General features: G+C 58.2%; 1 protein-coding gene across 1 annotated transcript in view; it reads right to left on the reverse strand.

Moving 5' to 3' along the window:
* Positions 1–8,619: 8,619 nt before the first annotated feature.
* ZFPM1 (zinc finger protein, FOG family member 1) overlaps positions 8,620–26,031 on the reverse strand; it is a 40,391-nt gene continuing 22,979 nt past the window's right edge. Inside the window, exons 8-15 of the mRNA XM_006888858.1 lie at positions 20,891–21,027; positions 15,400–15,502; positions 14,225–14,434; positions 11,199–11,423; positions 10,827–10,922; positions 10,599–10,745; positions 9,129–10,448; positions 8,620–9,092 (exon numbers count right to left, since the gene is read on the reverse strand). Coding sequence (XP_006888920.1) covers positions 8,620–9,092; positions 9,129–10,448; positions 10,599–10,745; positions 10,827–10,922; positions 11,199–11,423; positions 14,225–14,434; positions 15,400–15,502; positions 20,891–21,027 — 2,711 coding nt within the window. The remainder of the gene's footprint in view (positions 9,093–9,128; positions 10,449–10,598; positions 10,746–10,826; positions 10,923–11,198; positions 11,424–14,224; positions 14,435–15,399; positions 15,503–20,890; positions 21,028–26,031) is intronic.

The following is a 26,031-nucleotide window of genomic DNA, read 5'->3' on the forward strand; positions in this document are numbered from 1 at the left end:
CCGCCTCACCTCACCGCGAGGGCCTAGCGCGGGCCACGGCTCCGCTGGCGTCGTGGCGGCTGGGAGAAGACGTCCCTCGGCCCTTCCGCTCCTCTCGGGCTCGGGCCTCAGGCGCGACGCGGGCGGAACAAACGGGCTCCACTAGCCGCGGGGGCCGGCCATTGTGCGACGTCATCAGGCGGCGACGGCCGTTCTGGGGCAGGCGGGCTTCCCTCGCTCGCTCCCCTCGGCTCCCTCTTCCTTCCGGTATTCGCGCAGCCACGCTCCCGAGGTGCCCACTGCGCAGGTGCAGGATGGACGCTCCGTCCCCCCCCCCCCCCAGGAGGCGGGGTTTCGAGCCCGCGCGCGCCGCGTAGTGTCCGGACTGCGTCTGCGCGAAGGAGTTAACGGGCGGGGGGGTGGGGGACGCGCGGTCACGTGCCTCGCCGGGTCACGTGAAGGCGCCTTTGCTGAGACTTTCCCAGGAAACTAGTTTCGGGGGCTTTGGAGCTCCTACTTTTCTGCGTCCCTACCTCCAGATAAAAAAACGATCTCCCGCATGTCAGATAACAGCTCAAACACATGGTGGCGAAGCGGTTAAACTTTGTTGTGGTGGTGGTGGTATGTGCCATCGAGTCGTTTGCGACTCATAGTGACCCTATGTACAGCAGCCCGAAATCCAGCTCTATCTCTTGCCAACCTTACTGTCTCTGACACACCCATCCCCATTATCCCAGTGATGGAATCAATCCATCTCATCGAGGGTCTTCCTCTCCTGCGCTGTCCCTCCAGCCCTCCCAAGCATGATGTCCCTCTTCAAGGACTGATCCCGCCTTGCAACATGTCCAAAGTATGTCAGACGGAGCTTCAGAATCCTTGCCTCCAAGCAGCTTGGCTTCAACGTCTCCAGGATGAACTTGTTTGTTCTCCTAGCAGTTCACGGTATATTCAATAATTCTTCCCAAAGCACAAAGGCATCAATTCTCCTCCTGTCATCCCTAGTCATTGTCCAGCTCTCTGATGCATAGCAAGTAATTGCAAAGACCATGGCCTGTATCCGTGCACCTTAGTCTCCAGACTGATATCGTTGCTCTGCAGTACCTTGGAGAGGTCTCTGACAGTAGACTTTCCCGATGCAATTCGTCTTTTTTCTTTTTCCTGGCTGCTGTTACCAAGAGTGTTGATTGTAGAGCCAAGCAAACTGAAGCTGTTAACAATCTCAATCTCTTCACCATCTATCACGATGCTGCCATTTGGTTAAACTTCAGGCTTTCCCAAAAAAATAAGGTCAGCGGTTCAAGTCACCAGCGACTCTGGAGGACAAAGATGTGACAGTTGGCTCCTGTGAAGATTGTTAAGTGCTATCTAGTCGAGTACGACTCATAGTGACCTTATGGACAGCACTTGAAAGCCTTGTCCTATTCTGCGTCACCCTCATCGTCTTGAGCCCATTGCTGCATTCACTGGGTCAGTTCCATCTTGTTGAGAGTTTTCCTCTTGCTGACCTTTCCAAGCGGAAAAAAAAAAAGAGTGACGTTTCGCCATCCCTACCTCCTACCAGGGGCATTCTGGTTTCATTTTCTCCAGGACATATCTGTTTTTTTCTTTTGGCAGTCCATGGAATGACTGTTCAATATTCTTCTCCAACACCACAGCTAAAAGGCATTGGTTCTCCAGTCATCCTTAATTGCCCAGCTCTCAGATGCATAGCAAGGCATTGGAAAGACTATGGCCTGAATCAGATGTTCCTTTCTTTAGACTGACTTGATAGCTCTTCAGGACTTTTAAGAGGTCTCTGAAAATATACTTTTCTGCACTGCAATCCCAAAAGCATGAGGTTTTAATCCACCAGCTGTTCCCGGGGAGAAGGCAGGGCAATCTCCTCCCGTACGATTAACTGCCTCTGAAAACCCGCCAGGAAGTCAGTTATGAGTCGCTTCTGACTTGATGGCACACACCAACAACATACCTCCCGACCTCCTGACTGCTGGTACCAAAGGTGTTGATTATTGTGGATCCAAGTAAATTAAATCATTGACAATTTCAGTCTTGTCTCCATTTATTATGATCTACCATTGGCCCAATGGTGAAGATTTTGGTTTTCTTGATGTTGAGATGTAAACTGTGCTGAAAGCTGCACACCTTGATCCTCTGCAGTAAGCATATCAAGTCCTCACTTTCAGTATGCAATGTGTCATCTGCATAACGAAGGTTATTGATGAGTTTTCCTCCAATCTTGATGCCACACTCTTCATAAAATCCAGCTTCTCAAATGATTTGCTCAGCATACAGACTAAATAGATATAGAGAAGGATACAACCCTGATCTTCCCCTTTTCCAACCCAGGCAGTGTTCCCTTGCTCTGTTGGGACAACAGCTTCTTGGTTTAGGTAAAAGTTTTGTGTAAGTGTAGGTGTGTGTTCTGGAATTCCCACTAAATATTAGCCACAGTTAGTTATGATCCCCACAGTGAGATACTTTGGCATTGTCAAGAAAACATAAATAGACTCTCATCTGGTATTCTCTGCTTTCAGCCAAGATCCATCTGACGGCAACAATGATATCCCTGGCGCTGTGGCCTCTTCCAAACCCAGCCTAAATCTGCAAGTTCTCTGTCAATGGTTCTAACTATATTTGGATAATCTTAGTAGTATTTTGCTTGCATGTGATATTAATGATATTGTTCCAAAATTTCCACATTCTGTTGGGTCACAAATGGAAACAAATGTAGATCTCTTCTATTCAATTGGTAAGGTAGCTGTCTCACAAATTTCCTGTCATAAACTAGAGAGCATGTCCAGAGCTACATTTGTTAGTTGGAACATGCAAGTTTGTACTTCCTGAACTATTTCGGTGTCAACCAGTTTGAGGTCTTTTTGTATGGTGACTATTACCTTCATCTTCTTTTGATGCTTCCTGGGCCATTCAGAAGTGTCCTCATATTTTTAGAATGAGTATGAGGACCTAAGGGGGGAGAGGGTGGAAGCAGAGGAGTGAGGATGGGTGGGGGGAGTTAATCATAGGGTTGCACAATTTGATGTGAGGGAAGTGAAGGAAATAAATGGGGAAGATCCGGTGTGAAAAACAATGTATTCAAACCAGCATAAAATTTTTTAAAAAGAGTGTTCCCATAGCATCCTTCAGTATTGCAACTTGACACCTGAATTTGTTTCTCAATTCTTTCAACTTGAGAAATGCTGAACAAGTTCTACCTTTTTTATTCTCCAACCCCAGCTCTTCGCACATTCCATTCTATTTTGCTTTGTCTTCTCGAGCTCCCTTTAAAATCTTCTCTTCAGCTCTTTTTCTTTTTTCTTCAGCATCTCTTCCCCTTGTTTTAGCTTCTCAATGCTCTAGGGCAATTTTCAGTCTCCTCTGACATCCATTTTGGTCTCTTCATTCTCCTCTGTCTTTATAATGACTCTTTGCTCTCTTCATGGATGATCTTTGGTGTTATCCCACAACTCATCTGGTTGTCTGTCGTCAGTGTTCAGGGCCTCAAACCTATGAAGAGTGCAGCCTCCCTTCCCTGTCCTGTGTGGTCGCTGAGTCGGAATCCAAGCAAGGACAGTGGGTGTGTTTTACAGGACATATTTTGCTGGTCAGATGACATTGTATGAGCACCTAGGACCTTTCACTGATGACAAACTTTCCATCAACCCTTAGGGTTCACCCTCATTGCTGTCCTGCAGAATAACTTGGTGAGCCAATGTCCAGTTCACAGAAAAGTCCTACTGACCTGGAAGCTAATGGTGGACTGAGCTTGCAGTTCCTAGACACCAGTCACCACCTCATAGAGGCCACCAGGATGCTTCAGTCCAACGGGCACATTCCAGGCAGGCAGTGCCACTTTGGGGTCACAGATATCAGAACTGCAGTTCCTCCATGTCTGGATCATAAGGAGCCCTGGTGGCGCAGAGGCCAAGACCTTTGGCTGTGAACCAGAAGGTTGGTGGATCCACTCCACCACGTGCTTGTACCCACCAGGGAGATGCGTCTGCTTCAGCAGAGATTTGCAGACCTGAGTGTGGTTCTTCTCTGCCCTCGGGGTTGCTCGGAGCCAGCATCTTGGCTGTGACTTTGGTTTGGTGCCTCAGTGCAGGTGTTTTCTTAAATGAGGCAAAAGGCAAGCAGGAGGGTGAGATCAGCGAGGAGGGACAGAGTGCCTCTAGAAAGCGCTCTTGCCTCAGCTTCACCCGAGCTAACCTGTGGCTCCCTTTGCAAGACCCTTAGGCATCGCCAGCGCTCAGATGGGGGGGTGAAAGAGGAAAGGAGTGACTGGTTGGAATGAGAGCAGAGACAGGAGGGCACTGTTCATCCCATCTTTTTTATGTGCTTTAAAAATGTTTTTAAAAAGTCATCTTAACTGACAAATACTTTATTTGGAGGATGTGGGTGTGGGGAGAGGCGGTCAGCAAATAAGTGCTTCCAGAAGAAGAGCCCAACCTCTGATCAGATGGGACTTCCTAAAATGGTTCGGTGGCAACCACCTGGTTCGGAGGCAGGGACTCTGTGTACTCCTTCCATCTTTTGATGCTTCCTACATCGTTCAAGATTTTACCCCTAGAATCCTTCAGAGTTGCAACTTCAAGCTTGGATTAGGCTTTCAGTTTTTCCATCTTGAGAAATGCCAAGTGTATTCTCTCCCCTTACAGTTTGATAGGAGAAAAGATTGGGGTCATTAACAATTGTTCTGTTCCACAATCAACAACAATCTTGGCAACAGCAGTCAGGAAATAAAAAGATGGTTTGCACTGGGAAAGTCTGCTACCAGGGACCTCTCCAGAGTACTGAGAAGCAACAAGGTCAGTCTAGAGACTTAGGTGCGCCTGATCCAGGCCATGGTCTTTGCATTTACTTGCTATGCATCAGAAAGCTGGATAATGACTAAGGATGACAGAAGAATCAATGTCTTTGAGTTGTGTTGCTGGAGAAGAGCCTTGAACATACCATGACCGCCAAGAAAACAAGTCTGTCTTGGAGAGGGTGAAGCCAAGTTTCTCCCTGGAGGCTAGGATTTTGAAGTTCCATCTCACATACTTTGGGCATGTAGCCAGGAGGGACAGGTCCTTGGAGAAGGACATTATACTTGGGAAAGTGGAGGGACAGCATAGGAGAGGAAGAGCCTGAATGAGATGAATTAATACAGTAACAGGCAATGGGGGTTGGTGTGTCAGAGTCAGTGAGACTGGCTCAGGACAGGGCAGGGCTCAGAGCTGTTGTACAGAGGGTTGTTACCTGTTGCAGGCATCTCGACAGCACATAACAACAACAACAACATTCCAATGCAAGTATCTGAGTCTTTTCTGACATTCATTTTGGTGGTGTTGTTGCTGTTGTTATGTGCTGTCGATTTGCTTGCAACTCATAGCTGAGCTCTATGTTCAACAGCTCTGTACTCTGCTCTATTCTGAGCCAACCTTATTGACTCTGACATACCTACCCTCCTTACGCTAGTCACCGAGTCAATTCATCTCTTGTTCTGTCTCTCCACCCTCCCAAGCATGATGTCCCTCTCCAAGGACTGGTCCCTCCTTGCAACATGTCCAAAGACTCCTTGCCTCCAAGGAGCAGCCTGGTTTCACACTCCCAGGACAGACCTGTTTGTTCTCCTAACAGTCACGGTATATTCAAAACTCTTCTCCAGCATCACAGCTCAAAGGCATCAATTCTCCTTCTATCATCCCTAATCATTGTCCAGCTTTCTGATGCATAGCAAGTAATTGTGATGACCATGGTCTGCATCAGGTGTACCCCAGTTTCCAGGCTGACGACATTGCTCTTGAATACTTTGGAGAGGTCCCTGACAGCAGACTTTCCTAGTGCAATTCATCTTTAGGTTTTCTTCAGTTTGTCATTCCCAGAAAAGTACAGGTTGTATGATTGTCGAATTCAGAATAGTAGATCATGTGATTGTCTGATTCAGAATAGACAGTACTAGTGCATTGTAGTTCATTAAAGTCCAGGATGGCAACCTTTATGTGTTCCATTTCATTTTTCACAACTTTCAGTTCTCCTAAATTCATCCTTTGTCCATTCCATGTTCCAATGATTAATGAATGTTTCTCTCATTTTTCTGAGTGGCTTAAAAAATGAGGGGTCTCACTGGCCTAATAGTAAGAAGCTGTGCTGTAGTCTCAAAGGTACATGGTTCAAACCCACCAGCTGCTCCTCAGGAGAATCATGGGCAACATGTTTTCTGTTTTCCTAACACATCAGAGACCACATTTCCTCATGTGGACACCAGAGGGCGCTCCAGAGCCCCAGGTCCACCCGGCAGGTGGCCACTCTGTGGAGCAGGAGCAGCTCTGGTCCTTGTTGGCCTCCACTCGACTTCTTGACGCCTAGTCGATGGTGGGGTGCAGGGGCATTGGCACAGGGTGGGCTGGGGTATCCTTGGGGGACTAGCAGGTGGTGGGTGAAGGCCCCCCTCTTTCTACTTTCCCTGCCACATTTTCCTGCACTGGAGAGGGTGGGGTACTGTGGACTCTCCCTCTCACTCAAACCCACCCTCTGTCCAGCTGACAGCATGCCTAGTTCACCACTGCCCCCAGGTGTTCACAGGTACGCCAGGCTTGCTTCAGAGAAGGGCAGCGCCTGGAAGAGCCCACATCAGGCTGCCCAGCAGCGCCTACCACCAGCCCCTGGGGGTCCCCACCTCACACCTCTCTTGCCAGACAGTGTGAGGCTCTGCAGCTAGGGCCAGGAACCCTGTCCAAGTTGTAGACCTTGTGTGGGAGGTGGGAGCAGTGGGCTCCATTGGCCCACCTCCGCCTCAACATGCATCTGTGAGGTGGTTCATTGGAGTTGGCTTGTGCAGAGTGAGAGGCTGTGGAGAGCTGGCTCGGTGCCGGACAGACAGGACTCTGCCCAGAGGACCCCTCTTGAGGGACAGGACCTGGGCAGCATGGCTTGGAGGGTCAGAGAGGACTGCAGGGTGGCTGGGATCCTGGAAGCACTGATGGCAGATTTGTTTGTTGCTCTGTTCATTTGTCCCTTGTGACCTCAATAAACAGGCCCACAATGCTGTGGCCTGGGGCACAGGATAGAGGGTGTGGATGGAGAGTCTAGCCCTCTTGGGTCCTCAGGGGTGAACGATACTGTGGGTGCTGAGTCCTGAGAAGTAGGATAGGCTCAGGGCCTGAGGAAGTGTCAACCCAGGTGGGCCCTGACCCAGGTGGGCCCTGGCCTAGGTGGAGACCTTATAGGCAGGGCGGGGGCCAGGGGACCACCAGAACGGTGCTGGTGGTCATGGGACCAAGGACCTGGTGCCAGGGTCCTTGCTGACTCTGGATGCTGCCCCAAAGTGCCCCGGTCTCAATGGCCCTCTTTCCGGTGGCCTGTAGGACTGGGAGCTTCCCAGGACCTACCTTGGCCAACAGTGGGGTCATAGGTCAACACTGCCTCCTGCACTGAGCTGCCAGAGGGGATGCGCCCACTCCTCTCCCCACTTTACAGGCTGAGGCCTGCCTGGAATTCTGTGGGGTGTGACTCCTTCCTGCTTTCTCCTGCGGCTGGCTCCTGACCCTTCATGCCTTAGAGCTCATTCATGCCTGCATGTGTGTGGGAGACACCATGCGTGGGGACAGGTGACTTGTGAGCATGTGTGTAATCTTTCCCCTCTAACATGTGCACCTTTGGAGAAGTCTGTTTTCATTCCCGTGGTCAGCTCACTGTTTAGGGCCTCATTCCATATGATCCACTCAGTGATGTGGATGGGGCTTGTCCCAGCCTGGGAAGGGCAGTGAGCTCCTCTCCTGCCCTCCTTCTACCCAGGCGGTCTGCAGGAACCCCAAGTGACCATGAAGTGACTTTGGCCAGCCGGAAAGCTCAGGGTGGGGTTGGAGGTGAGCTGGGCAGGCCCGTGTGGACCTGTGAGATCCTGTGGGACTCTCGTATGTGGAGACCTGGTTCTGGGCACCCGTGCTGGCCATGCTCACCTGCTCTCCAAGGCGGGCACCCACAGAGGTGGAGTCTGGGTCAGGACTTGGCCCTCCCCTTGCTCTCAGGAAAGCTTCAGGGACCAGGCTCAGGTGTGGCCCCTGCCTGCCGCCTCCCTGTGCATAAACGTCACATCGCCCTACCCTGCCTGCTCCAGCCCTCTCCTGTGGTCATGTGGACAGAGACCACCCAGGGCCTGGAAGGGACAGGGGGCGGGCCGTGGGCAGCCAGGACTCTGCCCTCAATCTATGGTGGCCAGGAGGATGTTTCTGGCTTGGTCTAGGAGGGTGGCCGAGCCCCTCATACTCATCCCCTAAGTGGGTCTGTGTCGGGTTAGGAAGGAGCCCAGAGCAAGTGAACTCACATATTATGGCCCCAGCGTGACTGAAGCTCTGGGCGGTGCTGCTGTGCCACTCTGGCAAAGGCCCTGACCACGTGGGACCTGCTGGCCTGTGAGCAGTGGGGACTACCCAAACTCGCCCCCTCGGGTGTTTGTGGACAGCGCCGGTGCCCAGGGGACTGGCCCCCTTGCTGCTCCACTAGAGAACAAGGCCCGGCGAGCACTGTGGTCAAATTGAACGTCTTTATTAAGTGCCAAAGGTCCAGGCGGCTGCTATCCCTTGCAGTCCCGGTCCGCTGCGTGCTCGGTGCGTGTATGTGTCCCCAGCGCCTGAGGGCAGTCCTGTCCCTGCGACCTGGTCACTTCACGTGCTCCGCTGCATGCGAGGAACAGTAATACTTCTTGTGGGCGATGAAGGTGGACAAGCTGCTGAACTTGATGTTGCACAGGCGGCAGTACCTGTGGTTGCCGCTGGACACCACTGGCGCAGGAGGCCCTTTGCTGGGTGTCTGCACACCCTTGTCCGAGTGTGCAGGGGGCGTCAGCGGAGGCAGCAGCAGGGGGTCAGGCACTGGGGAGAGGCTGTGGTCTGGGGCTGCGGTTGGAGGTGTAGGCGGGCCTGGCTGAGGGCTGCTGGCTGCTGGCTCCTGACCATTGAGGCTCTCGCGGGAGCCGTGCAGCGCTGGGGAGGTGGGTGGTGTCTGGGCCTCAGGCGCCCCGGGGCCGCCGACCGGGGCCCTGCCAAGCAGCAGCCCATGTGCGCGCCGCAAGTGCTGGACCAGGTCTCCACGCACCAGGCCGTTAGGGGGGCAGTAGGGGCACACGACAGCAGCTGTGGCGGGGGCCGCGTCGTCCGGCGCACGCAGGCCGCGGAGCTGCACGGCGGGGCACGAGAACTTCTTGTGTGCCAGGTAGGCCTCGAGGCTGTGGAAGCTCACACGACACGCCGTGCACTCGTGGTAGTCGGCCAACGGTGGTGGCCCGGCCGGCCCCTCAGGGCCCTGGCGCCTCGGCTTCTTACTCAAGTCGATGGGGCCCTCGGCAGCGGCTACCGGCGAGGGAGCGCGGCCACTCCCGCTGCCAGGGCGGGGCGATGTGGGGGGCTCGGCGGGTACAGGGTGGGCAGGGCCGGGTGTTGTTGGGGCTGGGGCGCCGGGTGCGTGCAGCTCGTAGAGTTTGCGGCGTCTCCGCGTGCGCATGGGCGGGGGCGCGCCAGGTCCTGGCCTGCGTGGTGGTGGATCGTGGCGGGAAGCGCAGTAGTAGCGCTTGTGCACCGTGTAGGTCTCGTGGCGACTAAAGCGGATATTGCAGGCCTCGCACAGCGTCCTGCTGGGGTCGTCCTCTGCGTCATCCACCGAGCTGCCGGGGCTCTGGCTGCCCTCACTGCCCCGGCTGGCTGCTTCGGCCTCTGGGGTCGCTGCGTGCGCCCTGGCCCCGGCTGCGCCTGCCTCGGCCTCCCGTGCCTCGGGGCTCTGCGGTGAGCGGCCAGCATCGCCTTCAGGTGTTGGCGGCGGTGGGGACTGCAAAACCTCGGGGGGCGTGGGACCAGGTGCTGGCGCAGCTGGGGGTCCTTTGGGCCTGCGCGCTGCGGGCGCATCCTCCGTTAGGTGGCGGCCCGAGCAGTAGAGGCGCTTGTGCACGTAGTAGTTGTTGACGTTGTTGAAGGTGATCTCGCACTCGAAGCACGTGGCACCTTTGGGGGCTGGTGCCCCGGTGAAGAGTCCCGGTGTGCCCTGGCCCTGCTTGAGCCGGCTGTGCACCAGCTCGGACATCTTGGCCAGGATCTCCGAGGCCTGTGGGACTGTGTCTGGGCCAAAAACAAACTGTGGCAGAAAGAGGGGCCCAGCCGGCACGCCCAGCTCTCCGGGGGCAGGGCTGCAGGCAGGTGAGGGGCTGGAGCGCTCTGTCTTGACTCGCACTGCTGGGGGGCTGCTTGGGGACGGTGTGCGTGAGGGTGCCCCCGGCGCAGGGCTTGACTGCGCAGCCTCAGGCTCCTCTTCTGCTTCCACCTTGATGCTCCGGTGGACGGGAGGGGCCTCGTTCCCGTTTTGGGAGGCTGCCCAGGCCTCTCCATTTGTGGTTTCGGCAGGGGCCTTCCTCTCCAGGCCCGGTGATGGGATGGGCGCCAGGTCTGTGGAGGCCAAGGCGCCGTGCAAGGCCGTGTGCTGAGGGAAGCCGACCAGACTGTCTGCAAGAGACCCCAGAGAGCCACTTCAGGCTAGAACCGGGCCAGAAATGAGCACCATGAGGGGGGAGTGAGGAGAGAACCAGCTGGGAGTCCGGGGAGGAGGCTTAGCACCTGGCGGGGCATGGGCTCCACCTTTCGCGAGTCACTCACCCGCAGGGGGCTTGGCGGCCGGGTACCCCGCAGATGGCGCGTACAGCTCACCCTTCGACCCGGGCTGGCAGATCATGTGACTGGTCACCAGGTGGCTGTAGAGGATGTCCCTTGTGGTGGAGATGAAGCCGCAGCTGTGACACACACCTGCAAGGGAGCTGTGGGCGTCAGGGACCTGGGTGGAGGGCGCGGCCCTGCCTGGCCTCCCGCCTGCTGCCGCCCACCTACCGCTCAAGGTGTCTGTGTGCACCTTCAAGTGGCGCTCGCAGTTGGCTTTGGTGGTGAAGGCGGACAGGCAGATCAGACACACAAAGGGACGCTCTCCTGGAACACAGGGCGGGGGAGGACGGGGGCGGGGCATCGGAGGGTGAGGCGGGGACAGTGGGTGTGGCACAGGGGCGGGGCATGGGCTGGTGAGGTGGGGACAGTGGGCGTGGCATGGTGTGGGGTGTGCCAGACGGCATGGCATGGACAGTGGAGTGGGGCACCAGAGGGCATAACGTGAGGGTGGGGTGCCAGAAGGGATAGCATGGCCAGTGGCGTGGCACTGGAGGGCGTGTCCAGAGGGCACCAGTGGCCGTGGCGCAGGCTGTGGCTCACCGCTATGGCTACGCATGTGGATCTCCAGGGAGCTGGCGCTGGGGCAGCTCTTGCGGCACTGCGGGAAGGGGCAGACGCGCTCGTTGGGGTAGGTCTCCTTGGCCTTCTCCTCGGGGGCAGGGGAGCCTGCGCCCTGACGGCTGGCGCAGTAGTACAGCAGGTGGGCCTGCAGGTTGCGCTCGCTTCGGTACCAGATACCGCAGTCCTTGCAGGGGAAGATGTCCTCTGTGGGGACAGGACACGCAGCCCGTGAGTGCACTGGGCCGTAGGGCAAAGTCCACGCCGAAGACAAGGCCACAGGCCCTGCTGGCTGAGAGCTTTGCCCTGATTGTTTCCAGTGACCTAGAAAAGTGCAGAGTGAGGACCCCTGCAGTCCCTCCGGTCCCCAACCTTTCCCCTTCCTGTGATCCTTTAACCCTGTCATCACTTCCCACAGGCTCCCGATGTCCCTGCAGTCTGTGTCCAGCACGCCGTGATTAACTCCTGGACAGAGCCCATGCCCCCCAGGACTGTGACCAGGGGACCTTCCCAGCCATCAGACCCCCAGTGACTGCCAGGGTCTCGTGCGGTGGAAGGGAGGCTTGTGGGTGCCCTCTAGTGGACGGCTGCAGGAGTGGGGCTGGACACGGGGCGGGTGGTATCTGTAGCCAAGTTACATGCTGGACCAAGGGGCTGCATGGGCGCTCACAAAGGAGATGGTGTGTATGCTTGTGAACAAAGAGGCTCAAATGAATGGGAGTGTGTATGAACAGGTATGTGCACGAGTCCAGGTGCACAGGGACCCCAGGTGGCCAGTCAGCCCGCAGCTTTGGTGATGTGTGGATGGAGGGCTGGAAATCCAGCAGGGAGCCCTCTGTCTCCTGCTTCCGCACCATCTACACACCCTCCACTTGCAGCTCCCGGCCAGCCACTGGCCACGTGGTCGAAATCTTCCGAATGAGCGGTTTCCACTACTTTGTTTTACACTGGGGTCTCTGGGTAGCTGTGTTCTTGACCAGCAGGATCCTGGGCCTGAGAGGCTGTGTGTGTGACCTTCAGATCCACAAGGTCACTGCGGGCTGGGAACAGTGCTTCTAGCTGGGGTCAGGGAGAGAGAGGCCCCTTTGAGTCCAATCGTAGCTTTGACACTTGGTGTGGGTGACCATGGTGCTTGAAATGACCATGAACTAGGCCCCAACCCTGACGGTTCTTGCAGCCTGTACAAGCAGCATGCCTGCCCCCTGGCCTCAGCCTGCCTGGTGGTTCCAGCCACCTCCCTGTGCTCCCTGGACACCAGCCCCCTGCACTCCCTGGACACCACCTCCCTGAAGTCCATGGACACTGTGGTGCCCCCAGCAACTTTCCATGTGCTCCAGTGAGGTGGCCCTATCTTATCATCCCATCCTGCTGGATTTCCTCTTTGGAGTGTCAACATCTGAGTCCCTCTTCCCCCTCCGCACTTAGAACCACTCAGCTGCTCTCTGGAGTACTAACAACCCCTGTGGACCCACTGCCGCCCTTGGCAACCCCAGGCCTGGGGTGTGAGGTGGTTCTCAGTGGCTGGTAATGACTGTAGGGTGAGCGGATGAAATGAAATTTTTTTTAAATTTTTTATTATTTTGTGTGCGTGTACCGTCAAATCAGATCTGACTGGTACAGGAGGATATTGCGCCTCCTTCTCCGGCAGAGCATCTGGTGGATTCGAACCGTGTTCTTGCCACTAGGCCACCAGAGCTCCCCGAAATGAAATTCTTAGAAGAACCCACACGGGTTCTGAGGGTGTCCTTGTGAGAAATGACAGACCCAGTCTTCCCACACCACAGCCCTTAGCCAGGGCTGGCCTTGTCTCCGGGGAGGAGGGTGCATCTTTGTTCTGATTCACGGTGACCCCACGCGTGACAGAAGGCCGCCTAGCCTGGCCCTGTCCGCACAGCTGTTGTTGTGTGAGGTCTTCACTGCAGCCACTGTGTGCATCCATTTTCCTGACGGTCGTCATCTTTTTCACTGACCCTCTACCAGGCACAACGTCCCTGTAAGAACTGACTGACCCCTCGTGAATACGTCCACAGTGTCTGAGAGCAAGTCCCACGTGGCGCCCCATGGTGCTTCTTCCGTGTCACACTTGTTAACTGCCTGGCAGGCGATGGCACAGCTGTGGTGTTTCGTCACCATCTAATGCAAAGGCAGCAACTGGGCTTCAGTCGTCCTTATTCACTGTCCATCTGTTGCATCCTTGAGTCAAATGCACCTTAGTTCTCAAAGTTATGTGCTTGCTCTCCAACGAGGTCTTTCCCAGGAGATTTTCCCATTGCGATGTTGTTGGATTTCTGGACTGCTCCTGGCGTGAGCGTTGAATCTGACTCCTAGTTGAAGGGAATCTCTGACAGTGTCAATCTCCCCCATTTCCCCATAGTGCTCACTGGTCCAGTCGTGGTGGGTTTTGTTTAGTGGATGTTGAGGTAATCGTTCATATGGAAGGCTGAAATGTGACCTTCATGAGTCAATGCGTCAAAACCAAATTCACTGCGATCGAGTTGATTCTAGCTCATGGTGACGGGGACCCTCCACTGGGTTCTGAGACCTTAAGTCTCTAAGAAGGAGAATGCCCCTCTCTGTCCCAAGAAGCAGCAGGTGGATTGGAACCACCAACCCTTCAGTTAACCCCCTGATATGTGATGGACTGCACTGGGTACCAAGTAGTCCACAGTGCCCAGAGCCAGGCAGGACTCTGTCCTTGTTTTTGCCACCAGCTGGGGAGACCTGGGACTGTGTTTGGGCTGCAAGGCAATGACCTCTCCACATTCTCTGGCCACATGGCTGACCTCCGCTCACCACTGCTGCCTGCTTGGGGCTGTCTACTGGTGGACATGGGGGCTGGACCTGTTAGCTCTGTCTCGTGCCCCTCCCCCTGCCCAACTTCACTGGGGGCTCTGCTCCCTCCCACCCTTGGCCAGCTCCTCCTTGGTACACCTGATCCCACAGCTATCAGCTCGGCCTGGCCGCCCCCGTGATGTGGAGCTCTGGGCAGCTGGATGAGGTGAACTCACTGTTGATGACCGCTGTGGCCAGGATGGACGCCATGCCAGCCTGCTGGGGCAGTAGCTGGATGTCCGAGTTTGCGGGTGCCTGGCCCTCCACTTCTCCTGGCTCCCTCTTCCTGGGCGGGCTGGGGGCCCGGTGGGGCTTGGGCTCAAGGCGTCCTCGTAGAAGCCCACCTGGCGGCACAGGCTTGGTGGTCCTGCACCAGAGGGCGTCATCTGTGAGGAGACGGCATCGTGTGATGAGTGAGCCAGAGACTACCCAGGCCCCTCTGCTTGGCCCATTGAAGCAAGGGGAAAGGAATGAGTACTGGGGTGGCTGTGGGCTGCACGTGTTCATGAGCCCTAGCACAGGGTGCCCCTTGGCCCTGGACTCAGCAGCAGCACAGCTGCCCTGAATGTTAGTAAAAGCCCCAGGCAGTCACTCTGGTCTCTGGAGAAGCGGCCAGAGGCTGGCGGAGCTGGGAGGCACCGAAGTACCGGCTGCGCTGACGGAGCTGTGAGGTGCCGATGTTCCCACAGCTGCCTGCAGGGGGCAGCCTCAGCCAACAGAACTCTAGGCTGGCCAAGCTGCTCTCAGCTGAACCATGGCCAGGCCTGGCCCCAGGGTTTGGAGTGCCCTCCTTGATAAACAGGGTGGGCCTGAAGGAGCTGTGGACCCCAGATCTCTCTGTACTCAGGCCAGACAGGAGGGGTCCACTGGCTGGTGAGCCTGTCCAAGCAGAAAACGGTACCCACCACCGAGTGGCCTCTCGGACAAGTCCACCCCTGTGAGCATCAGCATGGCCAGGCCCCCTTGAGCAGCCTCTCTAGCGGTCTGTGGCACCAGGAGCTGAGGGGCTGTGACTGCTCCTAGCTCACACTGTTTCCTGGGGTGCCTCTTCCCCATGCCCCAAAGGTTCTGGGCAGGGCCTCTGGGGAGCTGGGCTGGGGCTCACCTCTGTACTCCACTAGTGATCTGGTCTGTGAGGGCCTTCCACTGTCCCCTAATCACCTCTTTGAGGTCCCTAAGAGCAGACACCCTGGTTTCTGTCCCCCCCCCCAGGTCATGGGTGCCATTAGGGTGCAGTGGGTCAGGCTCCTGTGGCCAGCAGGCTGCTGCCCCTCTAAGGCCAGCGCAGGAGAGCTGAGAGCGTAGGCCGCCTGCAGGCCTGAGGGACGAGGGCAGCGCCAGGGACACTGACCCTTCTTGTAGATGAGCAAGTTGGCTTCGGCTTCAGTGGTGGCCTGAGGCAGCATCTTCAGCCAGCAAGCCTCGTCGTCCAGCTGCAGGGTCAAGGGTGGGCTCTGTGGAGGAGGGACAGAGCGGTCATGCTCCTGACTCGGACATGGCCAGTGCAGAGTACGCATGTTCTCCCCCGGGGACTCGCACATCCGCTTCTCAGCCCGCCGCCCATTGCACCCCGCTGCTGGTCAGTGTGGGCCCATCAGGAGGTGCTCTGGCAGGGCCCTAGCCTGCCCCATCAGTGCTGGACTCTCTCGGACATGAAGCCCAGAGAGGTTAAGTGGCGAGCGTGGAGTTGCAGAGCACGAGCGACTGAACCGGAGTTTACACCCAGGACTGTGTTCTCTCTGACACTGTCCCCTCCCTGGGCTCCCGAGGGAGCAGCCTTCAGGACAGTGGAGTCCGGAGCCTGGGCCGCTCCTCCCCGAGACCCCTCTGTGTCCCTTTGGGCTCCTTCCCACCACCAGCCCTGTAGCTTCTGGCAGTGACTCCTGGAGTCCAGTGCCCCCTGGACTGTGGGGAGCTGGCCAGGCCCCTTCTCCCACTGGAGTGCATAGACAGTGTTGAGCCTGGGTCCTCCTCTGCAGGTGGGATGTCCCCTCACTGTGGGGGTGCCAGGATGAGGGCTCGCTTCAACTTGTCTTTGGGATGTAAGGACTGCTGGCTGGGAGCTGTGAATGAGTGACCACCTCCCTGTGACCCGGTTTCCCTGGGGGTTAGGGGCTCCCACACATATCCACCCTGGTTCAGGCCCCCTGGCTTTCGGGTCAGCTGCTCAGTGTACACGTGGCCAGCACTTGTGTCTACAGTGCAATGCCAGCCCTTCGTGTAGGGTCCTCTGGGGTTGGGGGGTGTCTGCTGGACTCCTGGGGGGGGCAGTGCTAGGTTGCAGGCAGGGCTGGATTCCACACAGGGCCCCGCCTCGCCGCTATCTCGGGGTCACAGCCTCTTCCCGGACCCCGCGCTGGCGCCCAGGACCCTGTAGCTCCCAGCACAGTGGTGAGGGCTTGCGGTCCCTCCACGGCCTCCCCGAGTCCTAATGAATAATAATGAGCGGAGGAGGGGGAGAAAATTAATCTGCCTGATCCCTGGGCGGCTGCTGCGGTAACGATATGAAATCTAATTATTCGTCCCAATATTTCTAAACCCTCAAACTGAGACTGACAGCCCGCCAGTCGGTTTAACGCTTATCACTGTGGGGAGCAGAGTGTTCGCCGCATGATAAAGCCACAGCTCTGCTGACGCTGCACGCCACGGCCGCTCTGCGGGAGGGGCGCCCACGTGCAGCCTGTGTCCAGGGCGCAGTGTGGTGGAGGCAGGTGGGCACACGCTGCTTGTGTCCAGCAGGGAGCCGTGGGGTGGGGGCTAGCACACTCCAAGGACTGTGGGGCCCCAGTCACTCTCTCTGGGGGGCCTGTACCCCAGTTATAGAGGGACACTGGCTGGAATGAGTGGGGGACCAGCTGCAGGCTTGGGTGCAGAACCAGCACTCCCTTTCTCAGGGTGGCCACCATGGCCCCTCCCTGGCTGGCCCTACTTCTTGGAGGTGGTACGGTCAACGGGCTGCCCAGGCACTGGACCCCAGAAGGCTGCCCCAGAGCTCTCTGAGCCCACCCACCAAGGTCCCTGCAAAGGAGAATATGCTGGAGCCCACTGCCCAGGTCTTTGCTGGAAGAGCCCACTGCCCACATCCCTGCATGGGGAGTCCACTGCGGCCCACCGCCCACGTCCCTGCATGGGGAGCCCACTGCGGCCCACCACCCAGGGCCCTGCAAGGGGAGTCCACTGTGCCCCACTGCCCACGTCCCTGCATGGAGCCCACTGCAGGCCACCGCCCACATCCCTACACGGGGAGTCCACTGCAGTCAACCGCCCAGGTCCCGGCATGGAGCCCACTGCGGTCCACCGCCCAGGTCCCTGCACGGGGAGTCCACTGCGGCCCACCGCCCACGTCCCGGCCCAGGGAGTGCTGTTATCACTGAGCAGGAAGCCACACCCACCTCAGGGTCTCTGGGGACACCACTGACCTTCTTCCCCAGCCCAGAACCTCTGCCCTGTGCAGGGTGGTGGTGGCGAGGACCACTGGGCCATAGGGCCAGGTGCTGCTGGGGGCAGACTTTCAAACTCCCACCCCCTCTGCCAAGATGTCTGAGGTGGTGAGCCTGCTGCCTGTGCTGTGCCCCCCGCCACCCCTCTGCACTGGCAGGACTGCCCCTCACAGGGTAGCGGCCACTTTAAATTCTCCGTGGGTCTGAGAGCGTTCCTTGTTTCCCCAACAAAGAGGTCAGTGTCTGCGTCTGTGCTGGCCGATAACCATCAGAAACCCTATCTGGGCCGCATCCGCTGCTACAACTTCATGGGGGGGGGGCTGGTCCCCAATGTGCACCCCTCAGGAGGGTGGGGCAGGGGACCAGCTCCCATCCTGGGTGGGGTGGCCGTCCTGACAGCTGACTGTCCTTCAGGAGCTCAGTGGGGCAGCGGAGGGTGACCACTCGATCACCTCAGGGATCTAAGGGGCAGCAGCAGGTTCACAGGAGGGTGGTGGCAAAGGCTGGGGCAGATGGCCTCCCCACTCACTCGGCCCTCAGCTGTCTTACAAGTGCCCGCCTGAGTCTTGGCGCAGGACCTCCTGACTGAGCCTCTTTGCGCCAGACCCTGAAAGTCCTCCTACAGTTAGGACAGGCCTGGAGACAGAGGTGGCTGTGCAAGCCAGAGCCCAGGCTGCTGTGGTCCTCTGCGTGCTGGAAGTCTGTCCACCACACCCCTTGCCCAGCCATCCACTCCTCCACCAGCCCATCTGTCCATCTATTTACCCCCCCTCCCCCGTCCATCTGTCCATCCACCCCTCCACTGGTCCATCCATCCACTCAGGAAACCACACACTCATACAACACCTACTCACGTTACCCAACCGTCCCGTCTCATACATTCATCCTCTCCATCCATTTATCCTTGTATCTGTCTGTCCACTCACCCCCCACCCCGCCACACATCCATTATGCACCCATCCATCCACCTGCCCACTTTCATTCACCTACCCACGCATCTATCCACCCCTGTCCTCCCACGTACCATCCCTCCCTCCCTCCCTGTCCTCCCACGCACCCATCATCCATCCATCCGTCCACCCCTGTCCTCCCACACACCCATCATCCATCTGTCCCTCTGTCCTCCCACCCAGCCACACCTCCATCCTTCTGTGACCATCTGTCCGCTCACTCAGCATCTACCCACACATCCATGCATCTGTTGCCCACCTCTTTACCCATCCACCCTTCTGCCTGTCCATCCACTCACCCACTCCCTCTTCTATCACTTGCATCTTTTCCCTATAAGACTGTACTTGTGGGCTGGACTGTCCACCACCCCCCCCCCGCCCTTGGTTCCACAGGGTCTGGGTCAGGGTAGCGACTTGCACTCAGAGTGTGAAGATTCTGGGCACCCAGCAAGGGCTTCCTGTACTCGGTGTCCTCCAGGGACATTTACCCTCACGCCTGGTGTGGGGGGCTGTGTCGCCATCCTATCACCCGGCCTGTGAAGGGCCCCTGGGCCTGGGAGGGGAGAACCGGGTGGGGAAGGGTGGCCACATCCGAAGAGCACCCCCTTCCTGCTCCCCACAGCGGAGACAGATGGGCCAGGGGCTGATAGGCCATATCTGGGGCAGCCGGCGGGAGGGAGGGGAGCCCGGCACTGCAGCTCATCAGCTCAGCTTGATAAGGAGCCCGCTGAAATGCTAGCAAAAATATTTAGACAATAAATGGCGTATCAGGCTGTGGTGCCTATCTCTGTGAAATCAATCACACTGTGCCGTGTGTCTGGACAGGCGGCGCCAAGGCCCAGATAGTGACCACCGGGGAGATAAGGGTTAATCAAGGATTTAATTCTGGGGGAGATAAAGCTGGAAGAGAGGGGGAGGCTCTGCGGCTCCTCTCCACCCTGGGAAGTCTCTAACTTCATGCCAAGTGACCTGCACCCCTGTCTGAGAGGGACAGGAACCCCTGAAAGGCAGAGGGGGAAGAGGCTTCTGTGGCCAAGTCCAGAGGTGGCGGGTGGGATGTGTGGGATGATGACCTGCTGGAGGCTAACACACGTGGCCAGGCTCTCGTCCTGTGGGGCCGGGAAGAAGTGGCTCCTGGACTCCTTGCTGTTTGCCCCTGGGAGCTTGAGCAAGTCCCAGGACTTCCCAAAGCCTCATTTTTCTCATCTGTAACATGGGGCCAGTGGTACTTCTCCAGTTGAACTGGGAGGAGAAAACTAGGGGTGTGTACGCACACTAGAGGTGGGGGTCACAATGTCTGGAACACACACCTGTCCATTTTAGGTAGTAAAAGTGGGAGCCTCGGAGAGGTGAGGGAGGAACAGGCCCCACTCAGAATAGGCTGAGACCCCTAATCTCCCACTGGTCAGCCATCTCTGCCTTCACCCATCTGGCTCCTCCTTCCCACCGCCAACAAGTCATGCTGCTTGTATGGCTCCAGTAATGGGGAGCTCACTACTTCAAGAACCAGCTGTAAACGTCAGGCTCCTGCCCTTAATGAGGGCGGCTAGGCTCATTCCATCACCTGGTCCTGCAGGTCCCACCGGAGACTCAGACCAGGGGTCAGGGGTCACCTACTGGTCTGTAAATTGATTCCCTTCCCACCTTCGTCCCATTCACCACACACCTAGGGCCTCGGAGTGAATGGGACTGCTCGGGATAGGGGGCAAGTACAGTGAGGGGCAGAGGCCCAGGGACACGCCCACCCAGGGCCAGTCAGAGCCCCAGGTGGAGGCAGAGCTGGTCTCGCCCCCGTGCCAGCAGTGCTGAGCACACAGTGCCCACCCTGACCTAAAGTGGCCCCCACACAGGTCCAGTTCTGCCCAGGACAGTGAGGGTGCGAGGACAGCGAGAATATGAGGTGACCAAAGCCCACTCTGCTCAAGGCCAGGAAGTCCTGCCGAGTACCCCCCACCTTCCCAGACCCACCCCTCCTTGTGGGTCTGCTCCTGAGACTCCCCTCCTCAGTAGCCTGGACTCTGCTGTGAAGGTGCTGCTGAAAGACCCTCCTCCAGGAAGCCCTCTAGCATGTGTCCCCTGAGGTCTCACGACCCTCACTGCCTCCTCCAGGAAGTCCTCCCATCATCCCACCTGTGTCCCAAAGACTGCCATATCACTCCAGGAAGCTCTCAGGCAGAGGCCCTCTGAGGCAGAGGCCCACTGAGGCACAGGCCCTCTGAGGCACAGGCCCACTGAGGCACAGGCCCTCTGAGACACAGGCCCACTGAGACATAGGCCCACTGAGACACAGGCCCACTGAGGCACAGGCCCTCTGAGACACAGGCCCACTGAGGCACAGGCCCTCAGGCTTTGCCACCCCATGGCTTCTCTCCCCTTTGCCAGAAGTGGCCAGGTCTAACTGTGGCTGGAGGACCCTTTGGCTGTTCTCAGTGGGATGGGGTGGGGTCCTTACCAGATGCTCCTGCCTGGGGGATGAGGGTCCACTCTGGATGCTGCCTTGGAAGGGGCCCCAGGCAAAGCCCTCAGCCAGGGCACTCCGGGCCCGCAGGCACCGCTGCCCGTCCTCCTGTAGAACCAGCTCCAGCTCGTCTGGGGAGAGAGAGTGAGGTGAGAGGTGGGTGGTCACCCAGCTAGCTGCTGGGGGCAGTGCAGGGACACGTCCTGTGGCTGTGCCTTGGTACCAGGGTTAGAGCCAGGGCCACTGGCTGTGACGGCGTGGGCCAGCAGTCAGGGTCTGGTGGTGAGGGGACCTGGACTGCTCTTTCAGGCAGGTGAGCAGCTTGAGCACATGACTACCGCACGCCAGACTTGCTGGGCCTCGGGTGGCCCCGGTGGGGTGTGCAAGCCCACCTGTGCTGGACACACACTCAGAGCATGGCCACGAACCACAGCGTCAAGTGGGCACGGAGGATGCAATTCATGCGGCGTAGGGGTGGGGGAGTGCAGGGCGCACATCCACACATGGTGTCCTTGTTAAAGGAAGGAGGCCATGAGAAGACACACAGAGGGGGGAGTGATGTGGTCATGAGCCAGGGCCTCCCGGAGCTGGACAGCAGGCAGTCTGCAGCTCTGCCCATGGCCTGAATCCTGACCCCGCATCCAGAGGGGGAAGATGCGGAGTGGCCAGTCCACGCCTGCTGGGCCCTTCACCCAGTGGCCTTCGGGCATTCGTTCTCCGCCCCCACTGACCCCTCGCCACCCTGTACGGCCCCGGTGAGGCAGCTGTGGACCCTCTAGGCCTTGGTTTCCTCAGCTGGGCAGGCAACCTCATCCTTCTGCTGATTCAGGTTGAAGGTCAAGTGGACTCACCCTGTGGGAAGACCAGCCCACAGGGAGGAGGGCCAGGCGCCTGAGCAACTCCAGCAGCAGACTGGGGGGTAGGCGGAGACTCCAGGGGCCTCCCCTTGTTTTCTGGCAAGTTCTGGGTCCTGATTGTATCAGACATGGGCCCTCAGCCACCTTTGTGGCCTGGGGGCAGGGCTGGCCTCAGTTCAGGAGGGGCGGTGGGCCAGCATCCCCCAGATCCCCCCGCAACACCTCTCCTGGGCAGTGAGGTCTGAGGAGGCCAGTGGACACCACCAACCTTCCCGAGCCTTGGCCCTGGTGCTGTGCTGCTCCGTTCATACCAGCCACCTCCTGCCTGCTGGGCTGCTGCCCAGGCTACAGAGGCCTCCCTGGGCCTGGCCTGCTCTCCAGCCAGAGCTCGGGCAGTGGCCCCACTTCCTGGAGTCCCACTCAGCGGTCTGTGACCTTAATGGGCCTGATGATCAGATAAAACGCCGCCTAATGGCAGCGATAGTGTGTAAATGCACCGAGAGGCCTAGTAAGGCTTTAGCTGGGGCTTTGTCTTCCCCAGGCAGATAAGGTGGCAGCAAACCAACATGGGAGGAGAGGAGCTGTGGGAGGCCGAGCCCCTCCACCAGCCCGCGGACCTGGCCATGGCTGTCCCTGCCCGCCTGCTCTGGACACTCTGCCACCTCCATTGGCCCCGTGACGGCTGCCCAGGACGGCATGGGACCTTGCTGTGGAGGACGCACTACTGCCCCTGTCCATCCTGGATGCTCAGGGGACCCCACATGTGTGCACAGGGCTGTGGCCCGGCTACTCGGCATGGCCCTCTCCTTACTCCCCTTGATGAGGACAGTGAGGCCCAAGAGCCACAGAGCTGGACACGACACTGGGATTTGAACACGAGGCCTCTGCTCCTGCCCTGCACTCACGGCTGCATGGAGCCCACAGGGTGGGGGTGCCCATGAGCGAGGCTGGGGCTGAGGAGGGTCCAGGGAGCACCCAGAGCCCAGGCTCGCTCCAGTTCTCTGGGCGATTAGAAACATACAGGTACCAAAGGGCTGGCTTCTGGCAGTGCTGGGCCGCTTGTTCCCACTTCTCTGTTGGAGTCTGTCCTTGCCTTCCTGTCCTCCCACCTCTAGTCACACCTCTCCCATCCAGACCTCCCCATTCACTCTCCAGTCACACACGCACATTCACACCTTTCAGTGACACTTCTCTTGTTCACACATCTCCACTTACATGGCCCATTCACACCTGTCCCCTCTGACTTCTGCTCACACTTGCTCATTCATACCTCTTCCTTCACACTTACCCGGTCCACACACCTCCACACCCCCATCCATGCCTCTCTTCTCAATTCCCATTCAAACCTCCTCACTAACACCTCTCCCATTCACTCCTCTCACTCACTCTCTCCTTCCCACATCTCCATTCACAACTCTCTTCACCCACACCTTCCCATCTGCACCGAGGATGGGGGCTGCAGGCACTCTGACTGGTGTGCCTGCAGACCTCCTCTGGGGGCCAGGAGCCATCACAACAGACCCAGCTGGGGGACAAGGGCTCATGAACTGCCAAAAGCTGAGTGTTTTCAGAACAAACACCTTGTGCAAGGATTCAGTTCTGTCTCAAGGACCTGTGAAGACTCAAAGGTGAAACTCCAGCCATGGCATGCTGCTGAACCCATGCCACTCCCAGCACCCTTGAGACAGACAGCCCCCCCCCCGCCCTGCCCCGAGGCTCTAGCTGTGGTCTTGACAATGGCCAACTGTCAACTGGTCTCCTGTGGACTGAAACCGTTGACCTTCTGAATAACAGCTGAGGGCTTTAACCATGTTTAAACCCCCAGGTCTGTTTGGGTCTCAAGCGCTCTGACAAAGCTCTCGAGGATGGCAGGCGTGGGTGTCGGGGGCAGGGGGACAGCAGCAGGGCCTGGCTTAGGACCCTCCGACGAGGCCGGCCATACATCTAGCGTCCATGAGCTCCCCAAGTGTGTCTCGGCCCAGCCACTTGCACAACAGGGCCATGCCCATGGCTGACGGGCCTGATGGCTGGTGGCTGTGAGGCACAGGGACTGTGTCTATGTGGCCAGCTGTCCCTCTTGCTGTCTCTCCTGGAACCCAGTTGAGAAGCAGCACAGGACCGGGCCCAGAGCAGCCCAGAGCCACTGGCCCCGAGTGTTCCTGGGTCCCCAAACCTGTTCCCACCCCACTGGGCCTCTATACCCCCTAACCCTGTTGTTAAACCCATTGGTCTCCCTACCTCCAACCCCCATCACCACTTTACCTTTTCTCTGCCTCTCTGTGCCTCGGATTGCTTGTTTGTGAAATGAGACACTAACCCCAGCTGCTGTGATTTGAATATGCCAGTGCCGATGTGTGAGGGACCCCAGAAGAGGCCCCTTCCTGGGCCTCAGAGGTATCTCTGAGCTTAGGAGGGGTCCCCTGCTCAGTGCCCTGTCACTGGGGCTGAGGAAGCCTGGCAGGGCTTGGGCACTCCTCCCCAGACTCCAAACACCCCCTAGGTTAGGGGTGCTCTGGCCAGCTCTCCAGGAGCCATGGTGACCACTCCACAGCCACACGACTGACTTCCACCAACACCAGCCATGGTGTGTCCCTCAGCTGTCTGCCCTCACCTCCACGTGGGCATCGCACATCTGTGGGGCTCAATGCTTGCACCCCACCCGGCTGACAGGGATGAGGCCCACACGCAGCCTTTCTGGGCCTTGTCTGCTCCCACCTGGGTTCCACACCAGGCCTGCAATGCCCAGTGCCTGGTCCCTAAGGTCTTGGCTTCCTCACCTGGGGAAGTCGCTGCTCCACCTGTAGCTAGGCTCTCCTTAAAGGGCTCGCACCTCTAGGCTAAAGGCTAGGTGGCCTCCCGAGCTCAAAGGTCAGCCCTGGCTGCCCCTCCCCTCCATGGTTGGTGAATGGGAGCCCACCCAGATCCCCACTGCACACTCTTATCTAATCAGCCATCGCTTGCTTGGCCCGCCCTGGCTCTGAGGGCCAGCTGGCCTTATCTTGGAATCACGCTGTTTGCTTTTGATAAAAGTAACAAAAAGGGAACAAAAAGAGTGGGAGAGGAGGGCAACTTCAGGATCTGAGCAGCCCCACCTGGCAGAGCTCTAGAACCTTCCATGGGTGAGGGAAGGGCTGGCAGAGAAGGCTTGGGTGCTGAGGTACAGACAAGTCGGGGTTCAGTTCCAGAGGTTCGCCCGGCTCGGGGGAGCAGTTCTGGGGGCTGACAGCAGGGGGCGCTGTGAGGTGGCATGGGCAGATGGGCCCTGATGACACAGGCGGGTGGCGAGGTGGCCACGGGCCTGGCCAGGACTCTCCCTGGGACTGTGGGCTCCCTGATCACTCCAGGCCTGTCTCCCATCCGCATGGTGGGGGAACACCATCCCCTCACAGACTGTCTCTTCCTGGTCTCTTGTACCCACCCAAGAGTGTCCCCACCAGCACGTCCACCTGCGGCCATGGGTCTGAAGCTGGGTCTGAGGACCTGGAGCATGGCAAATGTTGGCCAGTGAATCAGAGAAAGGTGGCCCATGTCACAAAAGGCCACCTTTGGCACCAAAGGCCCACCATGGCACGGTGGGTCCATCTGGGACCAGAGTCAGCTGGATGGCTGCCCTTCCACAGCCTGGGAGACAGAGCAGCTGGTGGCCTGCTGGCCCCACGCGGGCACCTCCCTTCTCACCGCCGGGCAGTAGCTGGTCTCCCAGACCCATGGCTCCTGCTGCCACCTTGGCCATGTGACTAGGGGGCAGGGGGAGGTCCACCACGTACAGATGGTGGGCCAGGGCTGCTGCATGGTGAGGGTGCAGGCGGAGGGCATCCCTCCCCATCCTGCTCGCCCGCCCGCCTGCCCAGCTGGTGCCCGAGGGCTGTCTCACTATCTCTCGGAACAATCACTGAGATTATTGATTTTTTGACACAGAACAACAGCCCGTCTTTATCAGGCTGAACCCTGGCCCCAGCTAATGGCGAGTGGGGCTCCGAGGAAAGGCAGGCAGCTGGGGTGGGACTGGCTCCCCGACAGGGCCCCTCTACCTCAGTCAGTCCAGCAGGACTACTGGGGGGGAGGGCTGGCTCTGAGGAGCCCTGGGAATGGCCAGGGCCCACCACAGGAGGGCCAGAATAGGGGGCACAGCACAGATGAAGGGCCTGCAGCAGAGGTGGCAAGGTGGGGACCGCAGTGGAGATGGGGTGGGGGTGTGGTGGAGGTGGGGTGCCTGCAGGGGGATGTGGGGGTGGGGAGATGGGAGGCATGGTGGAGATGGTGTGGTGGGGGGATGGG

The sequence above is a fragment of the Elephantulus edwardii genome, unplaced genomic scaffold (genome assembly GCF_000299155.1).
Source record: "Elephantulus edwardii isolate Elephantulus edwardi_28Jun2011 unplaced genomic scaffold, EleEdw1.0 scaffold00072, whole genome shotgun sequence".
Lineage (NCBI taxonomy): Eukaryota > Metazoa > Chordata > Mammalia > Macroscelidea > Macroscelididae > Elephantulus > Elephantulus edwardii.